Source organism: Brachyhypopomus gauderio, chromosome 4, assembly GCF_052324685.1.
Source record: "Brachyhypopomus gauderio isolate BG-103 chromosome 4, BGAUD_0.2, whole genome shotgun sequence".
Classification (NCBI taxonomy): domain Eukaryota; kingdom Metazoa; phylum Chordata; class Actinopteri; order Gymnotiformes; family Hypopomidae; genus Brachyhypopomus; species Brachyhypopomus gauderio.
This window is the reverse complement of record NC_135214.1, coordinates 5,520,735-5,532,389: the sequence shown is the minus strand read 5'-3', so window position 1 is coordinate 5,532,389 and position 11,655 is coordinate 5,520,735. Positions and strand designations below refer to the sequence as shown.

At 44.6% G+C, this 11,655-nt stretch overlaps 1 protein-coding gene across 1 annotated transcript; it reads left to right on the top strand.

Moving 5' to 3' along the window:
* Window positions 1–727: 727 nt before the first annotated feature.
* ralba (v-ral simian leukemia viral oncogene homolog Ba (ras related)) lies at window positions 728–11,218 on the top strand. The gene is made up of 5 exons (XM_077001735.1): window positions 728–883; window positions 8,884–9,046; window positions 9,179–9,387; window positions 9,520–9,697; window positions 9,809–11,218. The coding sequence occupies exons 2-5, from the start codon at window positions 8,933–8,935 to the stop codon at window positions 9,923–9,925; spliced, it is 618 nt and encodes a 205-aa protein (XP_076857850.1). The 5' UTR covers window positions 728–883; window positions 8,884–8,932; the 3' UTR covers window positions 9,926–11,218.
* Window positions 11,219–11,655: the final 437 nt, after the last annotated feature.

Here is an 11,655-nt window from a genome sequence, read left to right as displayed (position 1 = left end):
CAATCTGCAATCCACTCAACAAATTACGTTCGCCACCCCCCCCCCCCCCCCCCCGCTCAACAAATTACGTTCGCCACCCCCCCCCCCCCCACCGCTCAACAAATTACGTTCGCCGCCACCCCCGGTAGATCTTTCTGACTTGGTCATCTTATAAGTAGCTCGCAAGCTGAAAACTGTGAGCACCCCTGATCTAAACCTTCACAAATTCCCTTTCTTACTGTAACTGAATGTTCACCTGTGAACAATTTGATAAAATTAGGATAAATTACTGAAATGTAATAAATAAATAAATAAATAAATGTAAAATTATGCCTTAAAGATTATGAGAACATGTTCAGCACTTTTGTATATAATGACCTAGGCGATGACCTAAAGACTAAATGTTTTGGAGGGTAAGACAATTCAACAGACACTCTGTACAACACATTTTGATAAAAATAACATAAGCAATTGATAATGCAAAAATACAACAGACAATTGTCCATGTCAATTTGCAAAATGTACAAAAGCATTTGCAAAATGTGAAACACAACGACAAATGCACAAGTGAAACAAGGAGATGTGTAGAATGAACGAACAGTTTTGATCATTTCAATTCTGATCTGAGAAACGAACCAAATCGACTGAGAAAAAACTGTAAACGCCAAAGTCGGGTTCGTGACATCACTTCCTGTTCAAGTCACCGCCCCCCCTCCCCCCTCCACGCGACTAGAGGGCGGTGTCAGACCGTCGTGACATCACGTCCTGTTCGAGTTCCCCCTGCGCGCGCCAGGAGGGTGGGGTCAGGCTGGCGGAGCGGAGAGAGAGAAGAGCAGCTCCGTGTTTGAACGTAGCTTCATGCTAAGATAACACAGCACAGCAGAGACCACGAAGCGACTGTGTGGTAAGTTTGTGTCTACACATATTTTTAACCTGAATTTCAATTCCTGACTACTTTAAACGCCGACATTAGCCGACTGCGCCCTAGCGATGTTGGTTCGCCGCCTATTAGTTGGCTCTTGTGGTCAGTAAGTGAAACATTCCCAGTGACTGTAACTCTCCAAACAGGTGGATGTTATTAAGAGGTTATGGAGACACAGAGGGCAGTGGACACTAGATTCACCAGGGATGTGGCACAGGCTTTATTAGTCATGAGATCTTCTAATGGGTTACCCATAATTGACTCTTATAGTCTCCCTGCAGTATTGTAAATAAACAAAATGAATTCCGACTTACAAAATGGCCAGAGGGCTGCAGAAAGTTAAGATATTTTTGCTGTTACAATATAGTTTGAATGAAAACGATGGAGGTTCCAGATAACCAAAACACACACCCACACCCACCCACCACCACCGACATCTGTCTGAATGATTCACCTTTTGCTTCCCCCCCGGACGGCTTCATTTGTGTAGGTAACACCACACTTATTGAGCTTTGTGTCCGGCTTGTCCTTATCCCACATAACCTTGACATGTTAAGACGGACAGGTTGGCCCACATGTGCCGTAAACTACATGTTGTGTCACCAGTTCCCATAACGTCTCCATTGCATGACCCATGAAAGGATCTCATGGCTTATCTTGGAACCAGGCCTACAAACTGTCAACACCACATTTGTTGTATTTTACAATTCACTCGCTTTCACAAGCAATATCGTGCTTTTTAGTGTCCTACAGCAACTTGTCACTTTATGTTGTCTTATTTTTTCTGTCTTTGTTGTTGAAGATGTCTTTTAAATTAACAGAGGTGTTCAAATCACATTAGGACTTGAAGTAGGAGTCATATGGGGTGACCCGTTAGTTTAGTTTAGTCCACAACTAGGGATTACAAAATCCAGGAAAAAAATTGGATTTGAAGTCTACATTTGATTACCACTCACAGAATCCTTATCAGCAGTTAGCATGTGAGGGGCAAAATCTTCCCATGTCCTGTTCTGGAGGTTTTAAACCAGGGCTTTTTAAAGTGATCTATCACTTCTGCAACAGGGAGAAATGGTCGTAGTATACCTGCTAACACAATGTACACATGCTACTGTTGATCAGATCACCCCAGAGAGTACAATAGTGGGGTCTGAACTGATGTAGAAATGCATGATAGCCAATTAGCTGCAGCTGTGTTGGAGTTGCGCATTATAAAGTGATCAGATTGTTGTTGAAATGATCAGCTGCTCATCGTTTGCACTCGTATGCCGTGTGGTAAATGTGTGACATTGTTTGGGTACCCAGCAAACGGGTGTGAATAATCCTGGGCAGTACAGTGCATGTTACTTACATGGGGCATGTCTTCCATATCACCCTAACTGATACTGACTCACTTGTACTGCAGCTATATAACAATGTGTTAAGCCATTTTGTTTTATTTTCTTGTTGCAAACTGTAATGCTTCCTTCTTCTATTATGTGATAGAGGGTGTGTTTATAATCTGGTAGTTTTAAGTGTCATGAGTAACACTTCTGTCCCTGGTTTAATGAGCTATTCAGTTGTTCCTTCTCAGGATTGTACGTGTGGTTTGAATATGCTCTGACTGAGCGTCCTCAGTGGCGTCACAGTTAGAACTACATTTTATCCAACAGCTTCAAGCCACTTAGAGCAGCATATGTTTAGTGTGCTGTCTCTCTGTTTACCTTTCAGGCGGCTCTTACTAGACAAATCTTATCTCAAAAACAAGCACACCTGTCTCTGCAGCTGGTGTTGTTTGAGGTTTTAATGGTTGCCAAAAATGTAATATTTGAGAAATTGCGTGGGTGGGAGGTACTCTTTTTCTTGGTCACGTGAGGTCTTTCTTAGAGAACGCCCTCTTCTGAATTCTTCTAGGAACCTTAGCTCTGCTGATATGAATCTTAAGTTGAACACCAAGGCACCTGGCGTCAAGATGTTTTGGAGATTGGTTTTCTTGAACACTGAAGATTCGGTGTAATATGTTATACATCCACAGAGTATCAAGTGATTTTTCTCTGGGACATTGTTATATTCAGTGAGCAGTAGTGTCTGTGTCTCTTATGTCAGTGGTAGTACAGTACCTTTTTGCTGTAGGGTCCCACTGGTATTGTTCTGACCAGGAAAGCAGAAAGCTGGTATTTCCAGAAATGTAGGGGAATAAACTGAAATACTGAATATGTTTCACTGTTCAGTAGTCAGAAACTGTATTCACTGGCAGCTTTATTTGGTAGCTTACATCTATTGGAGCATTTTATGAGTATAAAATTGCAAACCATAGTCCATTTGTTGCCATGCCAGCGCCCCGATCCATCCATCCTGGTCAGCTTGCGATTGCTGCTGACTGGATGTTATTTAAGTGGTGTACTGATCTCAGAACAGCATCAACACTGATGTGATAATGGAACGGTTTTCAGTGCTGCCTCGTTAGCAAGATGGTTCAAATGGGTCGAACAAAGTCTGGTGTTGTCTCTAATTCAAATGTCCATATAGCTTCTGATGCAAAATAGGCATTAAAGGGTAACAAAGTTTTACATTCATCTTCGTTATCATAATAAACATTAGAGAAACTGGAAATGGTCCATTAGGAGAAACCAGACATGATTGTGATGACAGTGGCCTCTTTGGTCCTTGACATTACAATCAGCTGACAGTGCTTTCAGTTCCAAGAGAACCTGTCAGGATCACACACTGTAGGTGTGTTGTATTCTATGACATGATCAAATCTACGCTCAGTGGTGGATCCTGGATGTGTATTGACAAGCCAGGGCTGTGGATCTGGGTGCTTTTCTGAAGCAATAATTATATCTCAGCAAATATTACTAAGTGCTCCACCAGATCCAGTTTATGCCTTCTGGTCTGCTGACTGACGGGGAAGTAGGCTAGATCACGGTAAACAGGCAGCCCCACGCTTTGTGTTGTGCTTGGCGAATACTTCCTCTGCAGAATAAGCTCCCTCTGTGGAGGTGACGTTCCTACATGTCCCTGCATGCAAGTATTTTCTTCCTGGTTTTTCTAAGCTCATGAAAGGTGTTGCATAGCTCTGTGTGGCTTTTATGTTATTTGTAGGGTTCATATTTCACTTACTCACACTCTCTCTCTCTCTCTCTCTCTCTCTCTCTCTCTCTACCTCTCTACCTCTCTGCAAAGCCATATAGAAGATTCAATTCTTGTGTTGTAAACCATGGAGGGTAGAATGCCACAAAATTGCACATGACCCAGCCTTAGTTCTAGTTGGTTTATGGGCATTTAAAGTTCCTGATAAATCACCCATCCACTGCCTTTTTGCTGTTTAGGGCATGTGCCTGAAATATGTCTTTAAATCATTCTGCTGCACCTTGTCAACGTAGTGCAGATAAAGGAGTCTAATGGAGTGTGTGTGTGGTGTGTGTGTGAGCCATTCAGACTTTGGAGCTAAATAAAGAGAGGTCTTGTTATTCGTGTTAAGTAGGTTATGATTGTGCCTTCAGTAAAGGGATCATACTTAAATCCTGTGTTGATCTTCCTCTTCCTCTTGTTTTCTTACGCCTCCTTTACCTGACACGCATGCCTTCCTCCATCGGCTTCCTGCTTCCCTTGGTCAGTGAGAAACGTAACTAATAACTAATAACGCAAATGATGCAGAGGTTTCAGGGCACTGTTAGCTGAGTTCTGCTTGTAGTGTGTTCACGGTTCACTCTTTCTGGCTCTCTTCCGGCTTTTGTGGATAACGGACCAGTGTGGTTGGCATTCAGCGGGGCTTTACCGTGCAACAGTAACAGTTGTTAGGGTTCCTTATTGGGAGCGTGCAGCAGAGTTGATACGTCAGTCTTATCTGGGATTTCCTCCAGAGGAAAAAAAAAAAGCCCCATTGCACTGATGTCACAGTTTCTGTGTGTCCACATTCTGTGATGGATCTCTGTACCTCAGAGTTGTGTGGATTGTTGAGTTACAGACATTTTATTGGTTAGGCTAATAATGGATTTATTTCCATTGGGGTTTTTTTTGTGTGTAAGAGCTGAAAATGCATGTTTGTTTTACTTGCTAGAAAATGGGGGCAGTCATGGTTTGGTGGTAGGGAACTGGTCTTGTGACTGGAGGGTCGTGGGTTCGATTCCCAGGCCTGAGGCCATGACTGAGGAGCCCTTGAGCAAAGCACCTAACCGTGTGTCCACTGTGGGCACGTGTTATCCACAGCCCCCTAGTAATCACTAGTGTGTGTGTGTGTGTGTGTGTGTGTGTGTGTGTGTGTGTGTGTGTGTGTGTGTGTGTGTGTGTGTGTGTGTGTGTGTGTGTGTTCTCTAATTGCACAGATGGGTAAATGCGGAGGACAAATTTCGATTGTGGTGAAAAAATCACAATTGACAAATATGTCTCATTTCTTTTCATCAAATGCTCACGTAGAAGGAAAACCTCCCAAATCTTTTTCTTTTTAAATGGTAATTTCATTTTGACTAAGTTTTTCTGAAGGTGATGAGGCCGATATTGCTGATAATCATTAGCAAAAGATATATTATGCAGCCATAGCTAGTATGTGTAAAAGATGGTCATATGATCGTAACTCTGAGCCACACTTCGTAGGTCTTTCACTAAGGACTCTGTGTCCAACCTGACATGATTAGTATTCTGTGACAATGACCACTGAGAGACACTAGCACACAGACACTGACTGAACTGAGCCCCTGTTTCATCCTGTAGAGACTGAAGATCGAACACTTCTGGATAATAATGCTTATCGTGCATGTTATAACATACGCTCATTTGTCTGACGTATGTAATATGCATTGTCATTGTCACCTCTTTCACACATCTGTGGTTTTTCAGTGACTGCTGATATTTATCCTTATTTGAAGGTCATTCAAGTAGCATATAAATGGGATCCTGGTAGCGGTTATGGAAAGAAGTGTGATGCAGACAGGGCTGTGTGGCAGGGCTGTGTGGCAGGGCTGTGTGGCAGGGCTGTGTGGCAGGGCTGTAGTGGGCCCTAGGCCGGCTGGAACTGGCCCCCGTCACTTGTAGGTAATCGTCCTTCCATATTCAGCCGAATCATACTTGTCTTTGTAGTTAAATCTCGCTGCAGTGAGGAGAGCCGCAGCTGATGTGAGATCTGTGCTCTCTGCCCTCACGAGCCCCGGGGGAAAAGGCTCCAGCCAGAGGAAATTCGACCCGCGTGATCGGGGCCATGAGGGGATGTTGTTGCTGACGGGCCTTGGCCCAGTCGTGATCCTGCTTTTCCCATCATTCTGGGCAGGAAGTTACCCACAATCCAGCTGAGTTAAGCAAGACCTGTCTGGTTTCCACAGATAACTTCCCCGGCTGCTTTATGGCATCATTCAACAACCATGGATCGCTTCAGACAACGTAATACAGGCCAGTCTTTAAGTGTGTCACATGAATAGCAAAGGGCAAACCTCGGTGTGTGTCGGGATAACTCGGTATACTGTTTTGTTCATGTCACGTAGCCCTATCTTGGACAGACTAAGAGGAAGCAGCCACACAAGCTGTGATTTCATTAAAGGTCCCAACCCCAGTCCCGAGTGTCCGATCTATGGTACAATTTGCCTTTCTTGTTTATTTGTGGGTAATGTGGTGCATTCTTCTCATACCCTGTAGTCTTATCAGCAGTGAAGGCACAGCAGCTAGGAGGAGGCGTTTGCATTCATGTGGGTCCCACATGTAGGTTGAGAGCTTAGACTGAACCCCCCCTAGACTGAACCCCCGACATGGACCCCAGCCCCCTGAGCTGATTTCCAGTCATTACATGCGTCAGTGTCTGGTAGTGTGCTCTAAACAGAAGTGTACTGTGCTGCTTTCTTTCGGGTCCTCTCAACTGCATTGTCTGCTTGGACGTGATAATAACTGCATGATAATGACACGGAACATGTCCACCGCAAGATCTCACCATGAACATAGTTTGTAGCAGTTGGTGGATTTGAAGGAATTTGAAGCTCTTTATTTGTGGCAAAATACTTTTATGTTTGTGTTGGTTGGTTTTATCTTGAAGTACGAGTGTCGGGTTGCGTTGTCAGGTTTATAATGCATTGAGCTTTCACATTATTTGTATTCATCACCTTAAACCTTTGTTTTCTGGAGTTGATTTCAGTAGTTAGCTGACACCAATTCTAGGTAGACATAATTTTCTCTTTGGAGCCAATTATAATAAAATAGAGTTGGTTCTGGACTGTTGCACATAAGTGTTCAAAACCAGCAAAGCACTGAAATTAGCATGAGGTGAGTCTTGTATCTATTCAACACAATTAAATGGCTCTATCCTATTAGGGTGATCGTGTTTACTTCCTTGATCTGTTCAGACCATTCCTATGGCCTCGGAATGTGTTGTATGGCATTCTGGCATGGCGTTTATCTCTGTGCATTGTGACCTTTGTGTGCCCTTTCTCTGCCTGCCCGAGTTCTGGACGTGTGATTGTCCTCAGCTAGTCTCTGGGCTTTCAAGAGTGAAGGGTGTGGAGTTGAATAGGTCACCATGCGTATCATCCACACACACACACACACACACACACACACACACACACACACACTCGGTGCAACAGGACAAAATCCAAACAGTTGCCCTCAGCTCACGCAGATCCCAGAGATCACAAGCCCCTAAACACATGAATGTTTTGAATTCTTATGTGCCTGTGAGTATTGGTGAACCGGCACTGATGTAACACAAAAATCTCAAAAATGTCTTCACTTTCTCAAATGAAATGAACGAGAGAAAAGGAGGCTTACAGGTCGCGGGTTGCTAGTGATCAGAGATTTGCAGTTAAGGGTTAAATGGCAGGAAGTACAGAGGTCTAAGACTAGAGCTCAAGTGAGTGGACGGACAGGAAGAGTCTCAGACTGTGTAGTCCCAGCCTCATGGTCCCAAAGACTGGCTGAGCCTAAACCTCCACCTAAAGTGGGAGAGTATGAGGGGGAATGTCTCCAGCACTCGGGAGGGTCCTAATGGGTTTCTAGCTGGTTGGTGGGGGGGCCTTATATTTCAGGGGAGGTGGATGAAGCCCCATATATAGGTCACACCCACTGGACCATCAGTCCCGCTGCACTCCCATAGACTTATGGCCTGTGCTGACCCATTGTCAGGCCATTAAAGAGGCAACGGGCATTATTCTTTTCATTTCCCAGTGTTTTTTATGTCCTTGTATTTCTTCCTGCTGTAATTGTTGTAAAAGGGGAAATATAGGATCTGGATCACAGATATAAAATGGTACCAGGCTTTTTGAAGGTGTAATTTTACTGATTTTACTAGGTGTGTGTTTGTGTGCAGTGCTGTGTAGGTGTGAACAGACAACACAAACACGGCCAGTAGGTTCATGTGTAGTCTTCCTGCATGCCTGATGATGTAGCTGCTTGGTAAGATTAGAAAGAACAATAGTTGGAAACAATGGGTCAGCCTCTCTCTTCCTGGGTAAAGGACAGATGTTTTGGGGTTCTCCAACCTTCAAATCTCATTTCAAACCCTCGCTACACACACACACACACACACACACACACACACACACACACACACACACAAAAAGAGGAACAGTCATTGGTAGCGATTTCTCTTTTCTGTGACTGCAATGGGAGGCCAGGCCTGCTATGGTGGTGTGGCTAACAAGATGTCAGTCTCGTAAAGCGAATTTAATGCAGCACATAAAGAACTGTCTGTATGAACCAGGTCCTATGAGATGAATTAAGCAATACTAACTTATTTGGGTCGCATTCACTTGCATTCAGTGCTGGTCTGGCCACTCAAACACGATCCTGTCTGTCTCCTTTATCAGGTCACACAAGATGGCCTTATACTTAACAACCATGTATGAATGGGAGGAATTTTGTTTAATACCTAAATGTTATAAACAATATTAAGGCATTTCAAGTGCTTTCAAATCTGAAACTTAAACATGTTCAACATAAAAACACAACCCTGTCCGTGGCCTGATGAAAGTAAAGCCTGAATGAGTTTGTTTGGTCTGCTCACCGATGTGTCTGTCTCTCTCCAGGTGGAGCCGGCTGGTGTTCGCGTTTGGGTGGAGCGTAGAGTAGCTGGACATGGCGGCCAATAAGAGTAAGAACCAGAGCTCCTTGGCACTGCACAAGGTCATCATGGTGGGCAGCGGTGGGGTCGGCAAGTCGGCGCTCACCCTGCAGTTCATGTACGATGAGGTGAGCAGGCACGCTTGCGTCCTCGTAGATCCGTAAACGATCCGTGTCATCCGTGGATGGCACGCACAAGTTAGAAGACGATATCAACATCAGCGTTCTTGTGCGATGATGCGTGCACATGTTGCCGTTCAGTTCGTCGAAGACTACGAGCCCACGAAGGCGGACAGCTACAGGAAGAAGGTCGTGCTGGACGGCGACGAGGTGCAGATCGATATCTTGGACACGGCCGGGCAGGAGGACTACGCGGCCATCCGGGACAACTACTTCCGCAGTGGCGAGGGCTTCCTGCTGGTGTTCTCCATCACCGAACACGAGTCCTTCGCCGCCACGACAGAGTTCAGGTCTGTGAGGGTGTCGTGGGGTGAGGAGACGGGCTGCGGGTCGAAGGTCGTGTTCGGACGCTATCGTTAACTCTCGCGCGTTCCTGGTCGGTGCGTGCGATCCTAACGTGGTGTGTGTGTTGGTGTCTGCAGAGAGCAGATTCTGCGTGTTAAGTCGGAGGAGGACACGATCCCCCTGCTCTTGGTGGGGAATAAGTCGGACCTGGAGGAGCGCAGGCAGGTGTCCGTGGAGGACGCCCGAGGAAAAGCGGAGGACTGGCGGGTGCAGTACGTCGAGACCTCGGCCAAGACCCGCGCCAACGTAGATAAGGTCTGTCTCTCTGTGTGTCCGTGCGTTAGCAAACACGAGAATTATCGTACTCAGCGTAACATTTTGAGAGTTCAGCCGAAATACATGTTAATCCAGCTGCTTTTTCCAAAGGTGTTTTTCGACCTCATGAGAGCAGTGCAAGCCAAAAAGAAGTCTGAAAATAAGGACAAAAATGGAAAGAACAAAAAGAACAAGAAGAGTTTCAAGGAACGCTGCTGTTTACTCTGAACTCCACGCCGACGTTTCTCTACACCGAATCCACTTGCTACTTTGAGGAACACTCCAGATTCGACAGTTTGCTTTACTAAAATCACACCGTATTTAGCTGTTTTTACGCTGGCAGGACCTCGCTGCCAAGGCCCTTGGTTAGGGTCCACATTCAAGCTACCAGATCAAGATCACGAACATGTTTTTAATGGTTGAGGACCATTGCCTGAGTGGCTACTTGGTGAGAAAATGATTGTAGCACTTTAGGACTCTAATAACATAGAGGTGACCAACCTGCTTCTTACACTAATGTTTCATCTTCATTCCTATGTGATTGATCTTTATTTCACAGTTTGGTCTAAGCATTACTCTTTCAACTTCGCCTTTATATCTTGCATCCTTCGAATTATAGCTGTGGTTATGAATCACTGATTCTTTCATTATCTTCAGAAACACTCGATACAGTTCATCTTTGTCAGATTAAAGAAAACCCTCACACATTTTACTCCACTTCCCAAATGTCTACCTGATATGTACATATTTTGGGAGTGTATTAGGTAGAGTTCATACCAACTTGAAACTCACTATCCATCAATGATCCAGTGACCTTTTATACCCCAACAGTAAAGAAAACATTGTTTCAACACGTATGTTATGCTGAAAAGCACATGGGTGACCAAAATACTGTGCCTGTCTAATGCTGATTCCAACTCTCACCACCTGTAGCCACTGGTGACAATCTGTGGTGGTTCATACAAGACTATCTCGTGCGTTGGACTTAAAAGCAGAAGGTAATTTCAACTAGAATCGGTTGAAATAGAGTCGACTGGTGAATATGGATTTATTTTTCTAAGAACAGAAATCTCACCCAAAGGTTTTTGAAATGAACCCTGGTGTTAACATAAGAGACCACACTGCCTCCCAGTGGTTGAAATACATCTTCACAGAAAACAGAGGCACACCACGTTATACTGCTGTGAAATGACTGCCATGATGCCTTTGGGGTTTCCTGTTGTGGGTGGTTTTTGTTTTAATTTTTTGTAGTAAATATGTTGCGTTTTGGACATCACCCAATCAGAATGTGCCATCAGTATGTGTGTGCCAACAATATAAGAAACGGAATGACTGATTGTTAAATATAATTGGATAGTAAAGCCTGCTTTTGTCTTCTGTGCCACTGACCCCAGGGGTCCACCATCACCTAAACATGACCTGGCCTTTCAGGGCTACACTGCACGTTTTCCAACTTGTTTTTTCACTTGCTGATAAACGGCAGTTTTCAATGTGTGGCCAAATAAACATTCTTTTGTCGTACGTCTGTTCGTGTTGTTTTACTAATCTGCTGTATCTACAACACTGAGGCACAGAACTGCGTTTAAACCCCCTACCCTCCTCACGGAGGCGCTTCAAGGACACATAAGAAACTGAGGTTACCTGTAATAAACACACATTGTGCAGAGTAATGTATAATGTCCGCAGGGTTGCCAACTTTTGACGTTCGCTTGGAGTGAGATTTTAACCTGGTGGCGAGTGTAAACTGGATATTTTTTTTCGGCGTGAGATATCGGAAGTGTGGCGTGAGAGCGTGTGAAAACGGTCAAATGCGTGTGTCTCACGCTCAATGCGTGAGAGTTGGCAACCCTGTGTCCGTAACGTCGTGAGAAAACGACTATGGGGAAATGCCAGAAATGTTACATTCCCGCCTCATATTCCAGTGTTGTCCACTTTGTGACTTTGACACTAGCACATTA